The sequence below is a fragment of the Strigops habroptila genome, chromosome 2 (genome assembly GCF_004027225.2).
Source record: "Strigops habroptila isolate Jane chromosome 2, bStrHab1.2.pri, whole genome shotgun sequence".
In the NCBI taxonomy this organism is placed as follows: Eukaryota; Metazoa; Chordata; class Aves; order Psittaciformes; family Psittacidae; genus Strigops; species Strigops habroptila.
In genome coordinates, this window is record NC_044278.2 from 95231790 (window position 1) to 95250587 (window position 18798).

General features: G+C 45.5%; 1 protein-coding gene across 4 annotated transcripts in view; it reads right to left on the minus strand.

Annotated features, from left to right (window-relative positions):
• Nucleotides 1-4469: 4469 nt before the first annotated feature.
• Nucleotides 4470-18798, minus strand: part of CAB39L (calcium binding protein 39 like) — a 67703-nt gene continuing 53374 nt past the window's right edge. For 2 of the 4 annotated variants that reach the window (XM_030474060.2, XM_030474051.2), the window contains exons 7-10: nucleotides 15649-15708; nucleotides 14062-14127; nucleotides 13228-13371; nucleotides 4474-5971 (exon numbers count right to left, since the gene is read on the minus strand). In XM_030474060.2, the coding sequence (XP_030329920.1) occupies nucleotides 5792-5971; nucleotides 13228-13371; nucleotides 14062-14127; nucleotides 15649-15708 (450 nt within the window). In that variant the 3' untranslated portion in view covers nucleotides 4474-5791. Of the gene's footprint in view, nucleotides 5972-13227; nucleotides 13372-14061; nucleotides 14128-15648; nucleotides 15709-18798 lie in introns of all 4 variants that reach the window. The other 2 variants (XM_030474043.1, XM_030474068.1) reach the window with 2 other exon arrangements.

Consider the following 18798-nt stretch of genomic DNA (forward strand, 5'->3'; position numbering starts at 1 on the left):
ACCTGAAGGATGTATGTAAGACAGTATGAATGCCAGTACATTCACCTGCAGGGTGAATTCATTCCCATCACAGGGCAAGACAGATTTAGCTAGAGGAAACAAAACCAGCAGAAGCAGAGGAGCGTAGCTGCATAGCAAGGAGCAGTATTTATTAGCAGGAGAGCCGGGTCTTTCATTGGAATGAACATATGCCTGTCCTCCCCCTGCAACGCCTGCTGTCCCCTGGGACATCCTGCGTTCCTGCCTGCTAGTAGGCCTGGCCCCGTGTCACTTTCCTTTGAGCCTCTGTCAGGAAGCATGAGCCACTGTTGCCAGCCCACAGGGAGAACCTGCTCTACCCCATGAGCTAATTGCGGCTCTGCCCTTGACACTCCTCAGGGCACGAGGCACGTCCGGCTGTGAATATCATTCTCCCCACACACCCAGCTTTAACATGGGGAGGAGGTGCCTTTCCCTGCTTCCCCCATGGCAGTTTGGGAGCTCTGCTCCCTGCAGGCTCCTGATTGTCCTACACACACAGAGCCCGTTGGGCACCTGACCACAAGCACCCGCCGGGTTTGCGCGCTGCCGGCTATCCGCCGGGCAGGGCAGCGCCGCGGTGTGCCGCCCCTGAGGGGCCAACCCCGGCTGCATGTTCACGAGGCTCGGGACAGATGCAGCGGGCTCTGCTGTGACAGGGGCATTTTTAAATCTGCTCCAGCCCCTCGCCAAGCCGGCTGTTGTAGCAGTGAGGTGAAGGGCGCTGCCAGAGCTGTGTGTTAGCAGAGGTAACATACCCTGCAATTTGGAAAGAGAGGGCCTCTATTCATGAGAGGTGAGCAAGGCCCAAAGACACAGTCCTGTCTTCTCTGTGCCCTCAGAAGAAATAACTCCATTCATTAAAAGACTGGCAGCTCTTTCCAGGAGAGATGCACTGGGGATTTGGGTGGGTTTTGTTGCTCTAACTATGAAGGCTATGGTGCCATGACTGGACTGGTGCCTGTTGTGCATCCAAAAGACTTTGTTCATATCTGTTACCTTAGTGGTCAGGTCCTGCTTGTGCCCAACAACTCATTAAACCCTAACATGTGGCCACACCTCGAATCCCGTGTTCAGTTCTGGGCCCCTCACTACAAGGGAGATACAGCGGGACACACACTGGGCCATACCTCCTGTGCTGCACTGCAGCAGGTACCTGCAGCCTCACCAATGGCCAGGGCAGTGCGATATTTCCTGGGGCTCAGGCTCAGCAGCAAAGCCCTCCCAGCTGTTGCCAGTGCCGTACAGTGATGAAAACCAGCCATGGGGCTCCTCTAGCAATGGTGAATTACAGCCTTCAGCTGCACGATGCTCGAGATGGAAAAAGTTATTTTGACCATGGCTTTGCAAAGCCTCTCACAGCTGATGCCACAGGAAAGAGGGTGCTTTTCTGATTGTTCTTCCTCCTTTCATATTCCTGGAAAGAAGAGCCAGCTCGAGGCAGGCGCTGGGGAGCGGGACCGTGAGTCAGGAGGGCTGGGCTCGCCCCCTGGGGCTCTCAGGGAGCTTGGCCAAGTCAGCCCTGTGAGGCGCTTGGCTTACAGCTAAACCACGCAGCCAAAACTGGGTTTCCCCTTAGGCTTGTCCCACATTGCCTGCCCAGCAGCAACTGTGCTCAGAGCTGGCTTGGGCCACTGCTGCCCTGCGGCCTGGCACACCGCAGGCTTAGGGATAGGAGCCTTTGCTGGAGACAAGGCCCCCCTTCAGCATGGCCTGGGTGGCAGGAATTTCAGCTCCTTCTCTTCCCCAGGCCACAGCAGTGGTTGCCTCTCTTGCTATGGGGCTGAACCTCTCACTAGAGGCTCTGGGACATCTCAGGCCCAGTCTTAACAGCCTGTGCTGCTCCACTTGGTGCACGCGTATGGAATACACAGGCGTGGGCCCCAGTGAGCAACAACATAGCTCACCAAGTTTGTCGCTCAGTGAGGGAGGAGCCCTGGATTTGCTCTGAACAGGTATAAGCACTGGCTGAGCTCTCTGTGAAAGTGCTGGCTGGAAGAGGGAACACGTGAGTTCTTGAGAATGGACACTCATTTACAGCAAAACCTGATATAAACCAGCAGCTCCAGGCCTTGGGCTCCGGCAGTGAAGGCCCCTAGGAGCCTGCACCGGGGAGTGCTGGCTGGCTCCTGCTCAGACCCCGGGAGCGCTGCAGCCTGGCAGAATTCCCACCACCCACCTGCCCTGACAGGAAAGCAAGTGGCCACTTCAGGTCCATCAGCACAAGAGCTATGCAACAGGCTTTCACTGCTTGGCAGCAAATGCAACAAACCCCTATGGTCTACGTAATCCCCCAGTGCTTGATGCTGTTTAGCTGCAGGCAGTGTGTACAAGTCCAGTGGGTGATGTTCAAGGCAAACACAGGGTGAACCCGACACAGGTGAATTGGCAGGTGCCAAAATGCAAGTCCAAAAATGGTCAAAGCCATGGAAATCTATATTTTTATGCCAGAGTGCTTAGTGAAGAAGGGGGAGGGCTAAGTACGATTCCTTTTCGTGTCATGGAGACCAAAGCCTCTGCCTCATAACAGCCTTCATCCCCAGGCATAAGACAATCTGCATGAAGGTGCTTCCAGCCAAAACGCTGAAGTGCTTCCACTTCAGATGGAAAAATGAAGCATTTGTTGGCCCAGAGCAAAAGCCTCTCTTCTGACCAAACATCACTGCACCCTTTGGAAAGAAGCCTGGGTTCTCTTAGCCCTGCTCCGATTTCACAGACAAGAGCAAGGCACGCACTAAAGAACAAATGGGATCCTGATTTCCTTTCCCTCATGCAAGTGCTTCTATCATTAGATTACAAGGTCCAAGCCATTCTTCCCTTCTCAACTGATCTCGTCCCCGGGACATGCAGATTAAGAGGCTCGAGCAGTCTTGACATCCATACTTCCTGAAGGCCGGAGTCCGCATCTTTCTCCTGGTTTCACACCTGCTGGTGTACGTGCCATTATGGACAAGGAGAAGCTGTTGCTGCTTCTGAATCAGATTTTAACCTTTTCAGCACAAGCTGCCCAAATCCCAGGACAGAAGTTTATGGTTCAATGATTCCTGGCACTCTGCTGCAACAAGCAAGGTTTTATGAGCAGGATCGTACATCGCATGTTGGCAGAGATTCATCCGTATGACCCAAACCTTCCTGAATACAGGGTGGGGACTGGAACGGAGAGGCTGCAGCCCCAAGCATCCTCCAGCTTCTTTCTCTCTGAGCACTACAGTCTTCTTCCGTGCCCTCACTCTGATGAACTGCAGCTCCCCCAGGTATTAATTTCAGAGGACTTGTGAGTTCCTGGTGGGAGCACTCACTTAGGCAGAACCACCATGATTGAATGCACCAAAGGAAATTCAGAGCTCTACCATTATTTCAAAGCTGCATTTGAAAAGACCTCATTTTCATTTAATTAGGGATGTGTCCCCACCTGCTGTGAAGTATTATTATGGTGCTTAATTTCATCTTTGCCATCTCTTTTGCTTTTTCTTCTTGCAAAGAGCTAAGCAAGTTGAGCTTGGGGAAGACTCAATTACTTTGAGGTGTCTTGGCAATACCTAATTCAGAACTGGTTTCTTGTGTGATATGCTGCAAGGGGCCTGGCCCATGCCATTGTACTGTAAGACCACTCCTCTTTTCCCCACCCCCCTCTCCTGCAGGCACACATGCACACAGACCGCTTTTTCACAAGCCCTCCTTGCCATTTACTCCAGTGTGAGTCTGATGACTGCTCACACTGGGAAAGGCTGCAGGGACAGAGCCTGTTGCTCTGTTCCCTGTTGGCCACATTGAACACTGGGGGTGGGTGTAACCTCCCTCCCCATATTACAGCCAGGTTTTGGTGTCTTCAAGCGCTCTTCTGTGCCCAGACGACGCAGACAAGAGCAGCTCACGGTGCTGACCACCCTCAGATGCACTGGGCACCTCTGCATGGGTCACACTCACATTCGCAAGGGCAGGAATTCCCCAACAATACACCATTAGACACTTTTTCCAAGTGCGGGCTGGAAGCCTGATGTTCTCATGTGACTCCAGAGGCTGAGGCAATTGGACATGTGTCTCTGTGCTAATCCAGCCCCGGAGGCCAGCCCCACCCCAGGAGCTCAGAGCACAGCCAAGTGCCCTTCACTTCCAGGCTCCAAATCCCAGAGGATCAGACTTAAATGACTACTCTGAGGACTGTGATTCTGGAGACGGCCCTTTATCAACCCGCTGATAGCGAGCGCTGCCCAGGGGCTGGGGGAGGACCGCCGTCAGGCTAAGCTGGACTGCAGCCTGGGCTGCAGGCCCCCTGCCAGCCAGGGCTGCAGATGGGATGCTTGCAGAGTGCTGGAGCTCTGAAGGCAGGCAGCGCTCATCTCTCTCTCTCTCAATCTGCTGAAACTGGTTGGCAAAGGAGAGAATGAATTTAGCACTGTGCAGTCTGGCTATCCAAAAAGGCAAGAGGAGAAAAACCAGAGATAGAAATGAAGGTGATCAGTAATCATGCCTTTAATAACTTGTAAATATTATTATTCTTTTTAAATTCCAGGCGACTAAGATGTAAATTTGTTGTGTATATCTGACATCCCAAAAAAAACAAGTCGACAATCTGTTCCGTTTCATCCCTTTTCTAAAGCACATAAATTAATGTATCAGTCACCCCAATATACAACAATGAAAAGGTCTTGTTCTGTTTTTACAATTCAGTGTCACCTTTTTATCTGAAGCATTAGCTAGAGTTTTAGCTCGATAACTGTCTCACAACAAACAGGAAAACTCAGAACTTAGGCTGTCCAGAAAAAGTCAAGAAATTCCCACTCCCTGCTCTCAAACTCCACTTCCTAATACAGCATCAGTGTAACATTATCATTTCAAGACCCCCAAAAACTCTTCAAACACACTTGGGAAACACTGTTTGGACCACAGAGCTTATTAAACTTAACACACTGATAGTGCAACAGTTTCATCTTCTGCAACTTCAGCGCAGAACCTGAATTCACATCGGGGTGAACATGGACAGCAAACGCCAGACTACAAGTGGCCTTTGGTGCTACACGGCCTCCCACACTGGTGCTCCACAACAGCACCACGTACCTAGGGCTGCTCACCACCAGACTGCTTGGGAGCCGAGGGGATAGCCAGTGCTCGAGCAGAAGGTAGATGGCGTACAGGAAGATGGGAGGCAGGCAGAAACAGCTCACCTGGCTGATGTCTTCACCCAGCACTGAATAGAAAACCTCTGATCTAAGGGAAACTAAAACCTTAAAGATGAAAGAACACAAAAAACTAAAGCAAAAATGTGACCTTTACTGCTTTTTCACCTACCGCTGTTTTGGCTATAGAACCCTATAAGTGCAGCTAACTCCAGAGACAAACATACTCTTTCACAGTCTTGTGTGTGTGCAGCACTAGAACAAAGTCACAATTACAGGTGCAAAGGAACAACGTTACAGTCCTCAGAAGACCTACTCTGTGCACACACTAACAGCTTGAGTTTGCTGATAAAGTTAAGCAAAGAGGTTCATTCTTCTTGAGCACAAATGAAAATCCATCAAACCAGCTTCTATTACAGCAAGATTCTAAACGGACATAAATAATTATAGTCTCGATTAAAAATAATATATTATTCTAGATTTTTGGTTTTTTTAGTTTTCATGTAAAACCCCTATACTCTTGACATCTAGGAACAAAGACAAAATAAAAACCAGGCACTTGCTGTGCCTTCTCAAGCACTATTGTGGCGTTTAAGGGACACAGAGGAACTTAACAAATGAGATTAATGCCTACAGTGGAAAACAAGAGGAGTTCTTCATGCCGTTGGCTTTTTCAAGTCTCGGATTTGCTTAATCAGGTAGTTCTTCTCATCAGTGAATTGTTCATCATCCGTCCTCTCTTTCTGGAAGTTGCTCAGAAACTCAATTAGCTTGGGTTGGTTTTTCAACAGGATCTCCACAATAGGCTGTGTTTTGTTTGGACTGGCCACAAAAACCTAACATGCAAACAAAACCAGGCACAGTGAGACTCAGAGAGAGAGAGAGAGAGAGAGGAACGTCAGTCACAACATCCTCGTCAGTTACGTCCCAGCAAGTCAGCTGAAGGCTGGCAGGCAGATACTCTGCTGCTACACACCTTTTCCCAAGGCAGAGAGAGAGGAGTTACAAACATGTTGGTTCAACAGCAAATTGAAGCAAAGCTGTTCCTGCGTGTGGTATTGCTTCCCCTTAATTTTGCTCTTTGTTGATGAAAGCGTTTGATTGTAAACGCAGCTGCTGAGAGCGAGCCATCAATTCTCAGCCTCTTCCACATGCAAGACTTAAACACACAGAAATTAATTACCAGAATGGAAAAGCTTTGTGTCAGTACTGATATCATTTCCATACTAAACCAGGCCTAAAATTAGACTTGCCAGCTTTGTTTTGGTTTGGAAAAGTATGTCAGAGGCTCCGCTTCCCTCTGCCTAATCCATTCATGGGAGCGTGGAAATTTCCAGCAGCAGGAGCGCCATGGTGTGCCTGGCACCTTCGCTGCCCTCACCAAGCAGAGGAGGGTGGCAAGGCAGGGAGGTGACCCGAGACACAGATACTCACCTGGTGCAGACAGCCCAGCACTGTGGGCTTACTGATCTTCTCAAACAGTTGTGTTTTAGGGATAAACCTAGCCATATTCTCATTTTTCCTCCACAAATGCCTAAAGCGACAGGGTTTCCCCTATGCCACGACACTGTTTCTTTAACCTTTCCCTGCCTTACATGCCGGCTGACAATAGGAAACTTCAGGCCAGTTATAAAGGCCAGCAGTGGCAAGCTCTTCCCAGGGACCTCAGGCTGCTGCAGGGATGTGGGAGGGGCAGCCGGGACGTGGGGCCAATGGTTGGAACAGGCACAGCACACCCCCGGCCACCCCAGGAGGGGCTTCCGCATCTGCCTCGCACTGAGGTTACCATGGCTGGACAATAAAACACCGCCCCAGCGCTTGTGCAACAACATAAATAACTCCAGTTATTCTCTACTAATGAAAAGAAATTAAGGATGGACAGGACTGGAAAACGTCCAGTTTCGCTCCGAGCCTGTCCAAACCAGAATGAAAACAAACATCTGCTGACAGCACAGAATGGCATGTTGTCCAGCCGAGCACAGGCGGCACCACCGCTCGCCCGGCCCTCGAGCTGCTGGCTCCAGATCTGGGGCTCTTCTGCAGGTTCATTTATTTCTGGGGAGATTGTGCCCACATGAAAACCTGGACCAGACCCAGCTGCGCGGGGAGGAGCTGCGTTACACGATGAAGAACATGCACACACCATCCCTGGGGGCTCTGTTACAGCCACTTGTCCCCAGAAACAACACCTGGTAAAGCCTGGGACAGGATTCAGATGACCTATTGTTAAGCTTCGCACTCCCCAATTAGGGGATGTTATACAAATGGTATGGAAAACTCCACATGTGGGGAATGTGTGGAAGGAATGGGGCTTGGCACACACCAACAGCACCACGCTAAGTACTTCTGCCCAGACAGGGATGAAACACTTATTTTGTTTTATTCCATAAAGGTGAGGTAATGCATCTACCCCTAAACCCTGGCAACCTGATGCCATAGGAGCCTATGCTTTTGTCTCCTCTGGATCCCTCCTCCTCACGCCACTCCTAGGAGTCCCTGCTTCAAGGTGCTTTTCCCTCTGCTCTGGGGAAGGAGTTGCAACCTCTGCCATGCTGGGTGAATGCTCCCAGGCCCTGAGTCTTTTCCCAAGTTTTCCTTGATCTACTGGCAGTCCATGGTCCCTGTGATAGTACAGTATCTACAGTTGTCCACACTGTCTTTGCACAGGCTTCCACATCACCTTCCTCTGATTACTAATCTCAAATAATTTCTTTTTATGCTTACTTGCCACTGAAAACTTCTCAAAAGTAGCACAAAGAGCCCAAACTCACAAGGATCCCTTCAGAGCATCCACTCTAAAATAACAGCTTTCCTGCATGATGCTCCAAGCACTCAAAGTGTAGCATCTTACCAGGGACACATCTATCAGCGGGTCAGACAGCCAGTGCTCTCACTGCACTTGATGGACTGTCAGTAGCTGATTGTTCTGTTGCTGCCTGCAGCATCCAAAAGCAATATCCCTCCTTTGCAAATAACTTTGACACGCTGCTATTGATGCATCGATTCCCATTAGACTGCGGAATAAAGGGGTTTGGGATGTAAATCACTGCTGAATGTACTTTACAGCTTTCCAGCCTGTGCCTTATCTAGGGAACACGAATCTTGGAGTTGCATGGGTACGAATGTTTGGCTTTGGCTGACACTGCGGTAGTTCATGCTCTCAGCTCAAGCAGCCCCACAATGCAGCTCCCCATGTGCTGACCTACAGCAGGTCACCAAGCTGATGGAGGCTGGGTACTTCAGGATTCAGACTGTGATAAGCCCCCAGCTGTCTGGACAAACTTCCTTTGAGAAAAGCAGTACGTAAGCCTGCAGGCAGGGATGAGGAAAGTAACCATTACAGATCTTCATTAAAAGGTTTTCATTTTGGAGCTCAGTCAGTTTCCCCCTTGTGACCAGGAGAAAACCATCACGTACACTGGCAGGATCAACATTTTCAGAAACAGTCTGATTACAATGCAAATGGAATCCTCTAAAGAAGGCCTGACCTTGAAGTGCTGAACAGCTCCCTTCAATGAACATTAGGCCTCCTTATGAAGACAGGTGAAGGCTGACTTTCAAAATGAAGAAATTGAAATCATTCCTCTTGTAAAAGCTACCTGGTCTGCAGAGAGAACTGGAAGGCTTCAGTGGTAAACCTAATAAATACCAGCATTTCACACAGGCCACTCAACTGGTATGACTATAGCAAAATTAAAGAACTTAGTTTAATACAAGACATCGCATCCTGTTTATCTTCCTGCTTTATTATTTATAGATTATAATCTTCGCCTTGCAAAACTGTCAAAACTGCACATGCAAACAAAGACCATCTCAACTGCCAGTCTTGCTCAGTGTCAACAGGGACTCGTGAAGAGACAATATTAAAGTGCCAAAAAATTCCTGAAATGTTATTCAATACTTCAGTTAAGCAAACAAAATCAACTCTGCCAGTATCAACTCATCAGCTTCACAAAGCCCAGGAGCAGGACCACCATGAGACTTCACTTTTAAAAGAACCCTCCTCATTCAGAACGGTATGATCACGGAGGAGGAGATAAACCCCTGAAAACAGGAATCATTATTAACGCTACCTGGGACAATTTTACTAAAATGAAGTTTAACTGAGGCTAAAACACTTCAGAGAACTTGGTTTCACCTATGGTTTTATTATGAAAGGTTGGATGTACTACAGCACTTAATTCAGACAGATGAGAGACAGAGACGAAGTATAAAGAGAGTACTCATATCGAAATCTCAACTCTAAAAATAGCTGCTTCAGTACAGTTCCATCTTGTGAATATTTGAAAAAGGGCTAGAAGCAAAATCACCTCTGAAGCTTCAACAGTTGTCCAAAGTGGGACCGTTGCTCTCTTCTCCATTAGAAGTCATACACTGTATTTCTTCAAACAAATGTCAACATCACTTGGTTTGAGAATCTGACCTTGTTTCCGCACAATTAATAACCAGGCACCACCACCCTCTGGGACTACAGCAGAGGAAAAGTGATTACAGAGGTTGGATACCCTAGAGTGGGTATTTTAAGACTTACTCTGGGGTCACACGCAGTTGTACTGTGTCAGGAGACTGCACACAGAAGTGCCCTTATGGCTCATGTTACTTACAGCACAATGCTTCACATAACACCTCTCACCCTTTGAACTCTCCAGCTAAGAAACACAGAGGACACATCCCCACAAATGTGGTTCCAGCCTCCTACCAAGAGGGAACTGTCAGTACGGTCCAATTATGTGAGACCATTTGCAGCGTGAGCTGCTGGAGGTAGCTCTGTAATGGGCATAGAAGAGAATGGAAACATGAAACTAAGGTCACAAAACACAATGTACCCGTTCTATTTTTAGATTTAGACAGTAAAATGTATCTTGCTAAATGTCTGCTTAAGACCAAGTAAATTGCATAATCCTAACTCACTGCTAAAGGGTGTTTTCCTCAAAATAATCTAATTGTTTATGTGAAAGCCAAGAGAGCTTGTGATTAGCCTTTAGTTGTAAATGTGTAAGGTCAAGGGAATACTTGCACCACATTCACATACGTCTGAAAGATCTGGTCTCCCATGCAGGAGGCAAACTCAAAGCAGGCTTCAGTAATAACTGTCACAAATCCATCTCCAGGAACTGGAGAGCCCTTCCCAATATTCAGTCCTCCAAGTGTGCATGCTCAAGACTGAGACCTCTCCAATGAAATCAATGCAGACAAGAACTGGTGACTCTCAAAAGCCTACAACTCTAGGTGACCCCACTGGATTGTTTATGGAGGAGGAGGAAAGGGGTGAGGTGTATTAGCTTTTCCTGATGATTAAACACTGGCTAATCCTCATGCATACATTGTCTGGGACATCCAGCTTTATCAAGCAGCCACAAGCCTTTAGGATGGTGCTGCAAGGCAGAAGCTCCATTTTGCTTAGGCAAAAGGAAGAGAAGGAGCTGGAACTAGGAGGAAGATCAAGTATCTCCTCAGTGGAGAACAGAAGGCACTGCAAGTGGACACTCTCTCTTCAATTTCCCACCCAAAGCATCCTGGATAAGTAAAATATCCTCAGAGCTTAAGGATTAATGGCATTTTTAGCCACAAAATGTTCCTGCAAAATATTTCTGCACTAGAGAGTGCTCATCGTTTTCATCTCTAGCTTACACTTTTGAATCTTTAATAACTGGAAATTGCCTCTGGTGAGAATCACATGCCTTTTTTGGGGGGGGTCAGCTGGGGCATGGGAGTGTTGGAATCTGGATGCTTACAGAACAAGCCCTTTTTCATTTCAACTGTGTCTAACTGGTGAAACATCTAAATCAGGTAATTTAAATCCAAATCTTTTGGCAGCTCAGACAGAGCAGCAAGTATCTACTTCTCAGCAGACCTTTAATTTCAAATCTCTGTGGTCAGTCTACTGTAATTTCAACCAGCACTGCACAGGTATTTTGCAAGCACAATTTTAAAAGGCAGTCACAGTTTAAAATTTATGAGATTAAAAGCTGAAGGCAAGATTCCTCCCCCAGTTACATTAGCATGGAATTATTACAGCTGACAAGAGCACTGGGCTGAGAGACACTAACCCAGAAACAGGAGGCAGGGACACTGCAGAGCAGGGCACAGCCAAGCAGAAGTGTTTCCCTCCATTCTCTTAAATATTTAAGGATTTTCTTTAGTAGTTCTCAAGGAGTTAGAATTCAATTTAAGAAGTGAAATTTGAGGAAAACTACTTTCTCTAACACGCTCTACAAAGCTAATTCACAACCCAGTTTTCTATAACATACCCTGTAACTACTCTGCCTGCTGGGGAGAAGCTGAATGCTACATCCAGCTAAGCCAGATCCTCAGTGAGGACCCCAAAGGAGAGCTCTGCTGCACCTCTAGAGTTACTCTAGTGTGCTGCTGGTAGTTATAAATGAGCAATTTCCAGCTGATTGGGTTCTGCTCTGAGCCTGCAATCTCCCCACAACGAGCACTATGCATATGAGATAGCATGAGGAATGCCATGGCACCGCTTAAATGCTGCTGATGGGTACCACTGGGAAAAACCCAAAAATATCCCATGGAGGTTGGTATCTGAGGATGGGATGTGGCCCTTTGAACTGAAGAGACACAGCGCTACCACCACACACTGTTGTTTTTGCTGGGCACCGCAAGGCCTCAGCATTATGTCCACATGGTAGCAATGACAAGTGGTCAAGCAAGGCTGAGTCTACAATATCTCCACTCTAACTGGAAATGGGATGTATGTTTACTGGAAAAGGATAGGAAGAGAGAAATGGGAAGGCAGAGTGGGAGCAACAGCAATGCATGACATGTTGCGCACTGGAGCCCTTTCAAGTTATTCCAAATCCTTTCAAATGCCTCTTAAACTAAGCAAAATCAGCTGTTCCCAAGGCCTATCATTAATTCAGGAACAGCAACTCATGTGTTTCATACACAAAAATCTGGCATTTATTCACAGAGTGGCTTCAAGAGCCCAATCCTCTGATCTCTTCCCTTCATAGGCATCTCAAAGGCTGCAAGTGTTTGGAGCCTGACTTCTCACTTATCTTGGAGCCACACACCTCCTGATAAGAAGGAGGAGAAGTTACAGTGGTTCGGCTGACTATGGAGGAAGTCAGCAAGGGAACGGCTTACCAAGCTGCTTATTTCAGGAAGGGATTTCGGTTTTTTAATCCTCCTTGAAGCTTGTTTTTTTGGAAACTAAAAGCTTTTTGGAGAAGCTGCACATCCTCTAAGCCTCCACACTGAAGATCTGAAAGCTTTTTTCCAAATCAGAAATGGCAGAAGTACAAAACTTAACAAGTCACCCTGAATTCGTGGAGGGTGATGTAACCTTTTTCCAACAGCATGCCTTTTGGTGGGATCTGGTATCTTTCTTAACCATCTTGGGGAAGGATATCCTTTACAGGCCTAATATTTCTCTACTGAAAATCACTAACAACTCTGTTTACGTAGGCTGAAATTAATGTTCATTCCAAATTAAAGGTAGTTTTGCATAACAACAATCCAACTCACCCTGTGTCCCAGAGCAGAGAACTTTTTTGACAGGAAAATGGTAAACTTTTCACTTATTAACATTAATCATCATAAAAAAAGGACACTGGTTGGGTCTGGTAGTTGTTTGAGACTGCATTAATGATCACTGCAAAAGGACGGAAGGATTAATCTCATTTCAAGCTCAGATTTACCAAATCTTTTTAATACCTTTAATGTGTTCTCACTGATGCACAGCACTTTTAGTCTTAATGGAGAGCTTTAAGACTTTGGTTTTCAATCTTTGCCCAGACAAAATGAGCTAAGAACTGGGGGAAGGTACCCTGGATACTACCTAGAAGCTGTGTATTTTGTTACCTGTAGCATCCACCCCATTGTTACTTGACTGACTACCCTCAGCCCAAACCAAAACGATGCTGCTTTGATCTCACTTGAAGGAAGGCAAACAGAAATCAGTGGCTGAGTGACAGAAAGGTTTCCAATGAAGACATTCTCAAATGCTGGAAGCTACTGTAAACCCCAACCTTTGCCATAATTTTCTCTGGGCTCTCTCTTGCCCACCTTGAAAGACACTTTTATGAGGAGAAGGGAAAGTCTGCCACCTCTGCAGCTCATACTAGCTCACCTTGAACACATGGAATGCTTCAAACTGAATGTTGGGGCTTTTATCTCGCAGCAAGTTCATCATCAGCTTCAGATTTTCTGGTTTGCTGATGTATTTTGTCATGATGGCGAAGTTGTGTCGGTCCAGAATCAATTCACCCAGCAACTATAGACACAGTTGAAAACAGAACAGTTTTTTAGGCTCACCACTTTATTTCTGGATGCAAAGAAAGCAACAACATACTTTAATGTTTGCCTAAGAGGTTTCAATGTCACTACCTTTAAAAAAAAAAAAGTAACAAGACTTGTTATTATGTAGTGAGTTACTTATTGCCCAGTAATGCTCATCTTCTAAATACTACAGAGAGGGATCCCATACATAGGCTGGGTGTAATAGGAGCTGGTGAGAGCCAGTCAGGACAGAAGCAAGTGCAGTGCAGCTGTCCCACAAAGACACCTTCATTTCATTCAAAAGTTACATTAACACGCCTATCTGGTCCCATCTGCAGGCCATGTCAGACGTGGTTGCTGTTAGCAGCAAGCAGCACCAGACAAACAGAGACTACCACGTTGCTCTCAAGTTCATTTTAACCTACGTTCTGAACCAAAGTGCAGACTTGAGGTCAGAGGAGAAATGATAGTGCTTGTTCCACAGAAATGGCCCACTGCTTCACCACAGATCCAGGAAAGAAAAGACATAGCAAGATCTTGTGTATTGTAAGAAGAGCACTCCAAGAACTTCTCTCTTTTTTTGTTAGAGAGTGCATGGCTGCTCCATTGGCATACATGCATCTGAATATCCTGCATAACATGGAGCTCAAATTTAGAAGGGAAGTGCTGAGAAACTTGACTTTACCTTTAAAGATTGTCTCTTTGTTACGTAATTCTCAGAATGAAGGAGTTTTTCATAATCCTCAAAGATCTAGAGTAACAAGAAAACACAAAATGCATCTGATTCATGTCCAACCTGCCTCCTCCTGGTACTCCCCACCCCAGAGCAGCAGCAGAGGCTGAAGTAGTGCCACCATCTCACACGTGACTGCCATGCCAGGCCCAGCTCTCATGGTCTTTTTTCTTGGCTGGTTATCATGCAGTGAATTAATGCCCAGGAACACTCCTCTTCCAAATACCACAGAGGGAGATACCACATATGGACTGGATGTAACAGGAGCTGGCGAGAGCCAACTAGGACAGAAGTAAAGCCAGTGCCTGTACAGCCTTCTCTTACAGGAGGGTGAATCTGCTGCCAGGACATGTGGGACCAGCACACAATGTCTACTCATATTGCACTCATGACTTGTTCTGTGAACTCAAAACAGGTGATGGTGCATCCCATACTGGCATATGCCAAAAGCTCCTTTGGTGAGGTACCACCAATTAAAACCGCTTGCCCAATGAGGGTCACCAGGAGCTGAGCACATGCTGGCTTTGCATGACTGACACAAGGCAATCTTGTGGTCCAGAACACTGAGAAAGAAGGCTACAATATGTTCAAACCATCTACCAAACAAGAAAACCCCCCAACATTGCTGTCCAAGACCATCTAAAAATATGCTCCCTTCCACAATTTATATTTTTAAAGTTTAACATTAAATAAATGCAGAATGGGGACTGTTCCAATGCAGTGCTTCAGTATTAAGAGGAAAGATTAGCAGAGACACTAATTTTGCTCCAGTTAAGCTGCATTTGTGACTCAGCAGTAATAAGCGTGATCTTTATTTAACCTTTCTGCTAACCAGAATGAAAGAGATAGTCTTTGGCCCTTTCACTTTGGCAATGAAATAAAGAATAACTCAGGTAACATGAGAACATAACCCACAGTCTCATTGCATGATCCGTATCAGTCCAATTTTAGTTGATTCCAATGGAATTTTTCTGACCTACATTTGGTTCCAAACTGAGGCAAAAAATCAAAGTGAAAAATGGCAGCTAACCAAGGGGCTAACTGCCTTAGGATGGTAGGAGGCACAGTCACACCTCAGTCCCCTACTTAGGTACCTGTCATTTCCAGTAATGCTAAAACTTCTTCCAATAACTCTTTTCCTCTGTCCCAAAGTATTATAAATAACACCAGTACAGCCCTACCAGTGCTGGAATATCACAAAACTGTTTAAAAACATGCATTTTTTTTTTCCCCATGACCTATTTACATAAAAAGTTTACAGTTCCATTTACACATGAGGAGATATGAAGCATGCAGAGAAGAATAAAACTTGCTTTTAAACTATTAGTTCTCCTGAAATCTTAGTGCGTGTCCCCAGGTGTGTGCAGAGGAGGGTATTTCAAATGCCCTGTGAGGATTCTGCTTTAATAAAAGCAGTGTTTAGTTCTGCTGTCCTATGTAACTATTTTACATGAAGCATGAACCCCCCCTGCTATTGAAAGGGCACTTTTTCCAGCTAAGAATGAACAGAAAAAAAAATCTTGTAGCATTTATACTTACTGCATCATAATTTTGTTCCAGAAATTCTGCTACCAACAATTTGTGTCGTGTCAACAGGTCCTGGGGAAGAACAGAGAAAGGTTAACTGAGAGAGCATGCTCATTTGATTGCCCCTTGATTTTCAAATCTATGTTAGCATTTTTTTACCAGGTCCTCTTTTAGAAGATATTTACAACATGATTTCTATAAACAGAAAACATTTAAAACTAATACTGCATTGTGTATTTAGTAGGATTTTAAGGAGAACTCAGTTAATGCTAACAGAATCAATATAAAACTATGCTAACCCTCTTTCTTATATTCTTTTTTCCTTCCACCTTTTCTTAAGGTCATTGCTCACTGAGCGCAACACTTACAATAATCTGGGGTACAGGAAAGGAAGAAAGTAAATTATGGAGGGACCAGCTATGGTCCCAAAGTCAAAAGTGATCTATATGCTATCCTGTAGCTGGAAATTACACTAAACTGGATCAACTGCTATTGTTCACTTCCAAGAATACAGCAGGGAAGACTCAAATTCAATCACTGTATAAATCCATTTAGTTATTTAAAGCCTAAAAATTGGGCACCAATCTAAGCTAGCCAACCAGGCTCTCCCTCCCCAGAAATGGTTTTCAGGGAGGTGGGATGAATCCCATCTGCAGCTCTTTTTCTGCCCAAGGTGGGCTTCCTGATACAAGTACTAGTAGCAGACTTTTTAGACAGCTGAATTGGATACCTCCCATGCTAAAAGGCCAACTAATTCAAATTTAAATTAAAGCAGCCTTTCCCACAGAATAGGAATGCTGGTGCTCAGTGACAGAGACGCAAGTGTTCAGCTCCAGAAGAAATCAAGCCTCTTTACTGGATGAATAGCTACAAAATGAAGTGGCCAGTTTGAGGCATTTATCTTATTGCCTCTTTTACAACATAACATTGATCACAATAAATGCCTGATGAAGTCCATTCAAGTCACTGTTTTTTTGGTGAATCAGTTTCTGCTATCTTTTTTATCAGTTTTCCTTAGTTTCCCTAGCCAGTCAGACACTGAAGCCGATGAGCAGCTAAAGCAGATGCACAGACACATCCTCTACAGCACCACAAATAAAAGAAATCCTTTCCATACTAATCCTTTAATTTATTTTTACCATCAATTACAAGAGGAAAGTGGAGTGCTATAAAATCCAGTACATGTTTTTAATACATTCCTTTATGTAGCAGGGCTGCAGTGACAGCAGTTTAAAAGGCTGAGTGCAACAAACATGATTCATGAGCTTTTATGCAGGACACTCTGGAGGCAAGTACAACAGTTTTCAATAGGGGGCACAAATGGAATATAATCCAAAATGAGGTTTTCATAGAAAATCAGGAGAGAGCGTAGAGCAGCAGTATTTAATCAGCACTCTTTCAACTGCTGCTTGTACCCTCCACAGCCAACTATATCTCTAAATGCAAGCTGTTTTCCTCTGCATTTTTAACAGCTCTTTTTCCTCTCTGCAGCACACCTGGCTGAATTTAATTAAGAAGTACATCTCCAGATCATCAAAAGATCCAGGATGTCCCTACTATAAATATCCTCACATTTAATTAAGCCCTTCTCTGGTGGGAGGCTTCCAGCTCTGAACCAGACACCCCGGTGGCAACACTACAAACACAACACAGGGGCAACAGAACTGAAAACATGAGCTCAGTAATCAGCCAGCAAGCAATCATAGAATGGTCTGGGTTGGAAGGGACCTTAAAGATCATGGAGTTCCAATCCCCTGCCACGGGCAGGGACACCTTCCACTAGGCGAGGTTGCTCCAAGCCTCATCCAACCTGGCCTTGAACACTGTCAGGGATGGGGCAGCCACAGCTTCTGTGGGTAACAACAGCGCTTGTTTTTACAGTATTAAAAATGAGGTAGCTCCATATTTGACAATTCAATCACTTCTACATCACTTCTTGCTTTTCCAGCTATTCAGAGTAACAGACAAATAGGAGGTGAGCTGAGAGCTGGTCTGTTTCCAGAACCGACCATGTATCAGGTGCTAAGAGGCATTTTTTTTTGAAAAGGGCAGTTTATAGCTTTTCCCCAAGCATTTTAAAAGGCGATCTCTGACCTATGTCTGAGGATGAACTGCCCTCACACTCCTCTCTTTCTAGTGCACGTGAGGATGTAGAATCCTATTTTTAAATCCTGCTAAAAATACACTGAGTTCACAGGGGACAGAAGTTAGTTCTGCAGCTGTAGATCCATGTACGACATCAATCCCGCTCTTCTGGGGGGAGGGTTGCAGCAATGTATGGTCCTTGCCACAGCTTAATTGACTCTTGTCCCAATCCTGCCTCCTGGCTGGAGTGACAACTGTCCATCATCACCAACACACACTGCTGTCCTGCTCAAAGCAGGACCTGGGGGAAGGATGCAAATCTCTTCTGTCAGGCTGGGAACAGAGTCCAGGGGCATTTTTTCTGACCACAGACAAACACTTTTCCAAGCATCGGGTAAAATGCCAGAGACAAAAGATTTAAATATCTCTGTTATGTTGCATTTTTATACAGGCCTGCACTACACTTTTACTTGTCTGTTTCTGTGCTCCTTTCACTTTCATTACATCTATGAACACCACAACAGCACAACTTAAAATAACTGAAAGATGCTGCTATCGCTTAATGAACAGGTGGTTCTTCTCACCTCATTACTGAAGAACGCAATGTTATCTCCACTCTGCAGATCTTTACCCCATTCAGGAGGTTAGTAAAAACCAAGGCCGGATTTCAGCAATGACATTCCTTACAGTTATTCCTAAGATCTATCAAATCTTGTTTCTAATTAGCTTTGAGAGGAAAGACTAAACAATGTGTTTCTATGACAGCAAGGAACTCAAGGATAGCAGAAAAAAGGAGTTGCATCTATATTTAGAAGAGTCTTTACCTAAAAAGAATTTTCCCAGCTTTCTTAAATTATTTTTCAGAAATAAATTAATCTTCCTTGTACATTAAGCACCCAAGTTTGCTCAAGGACTGTATTAGCACCATGCGGGAAAGATGATGGTCACATACAAACTCCAAGAAAATTGCAGACTTCACCCAACTTCATTTTCAGCACAACACAGGCTCTACACAGTGCTTCCACCTACTCAGCTTGTAGCAGTATGGGCCTTACACTGAACCATGGGTCACAAAAG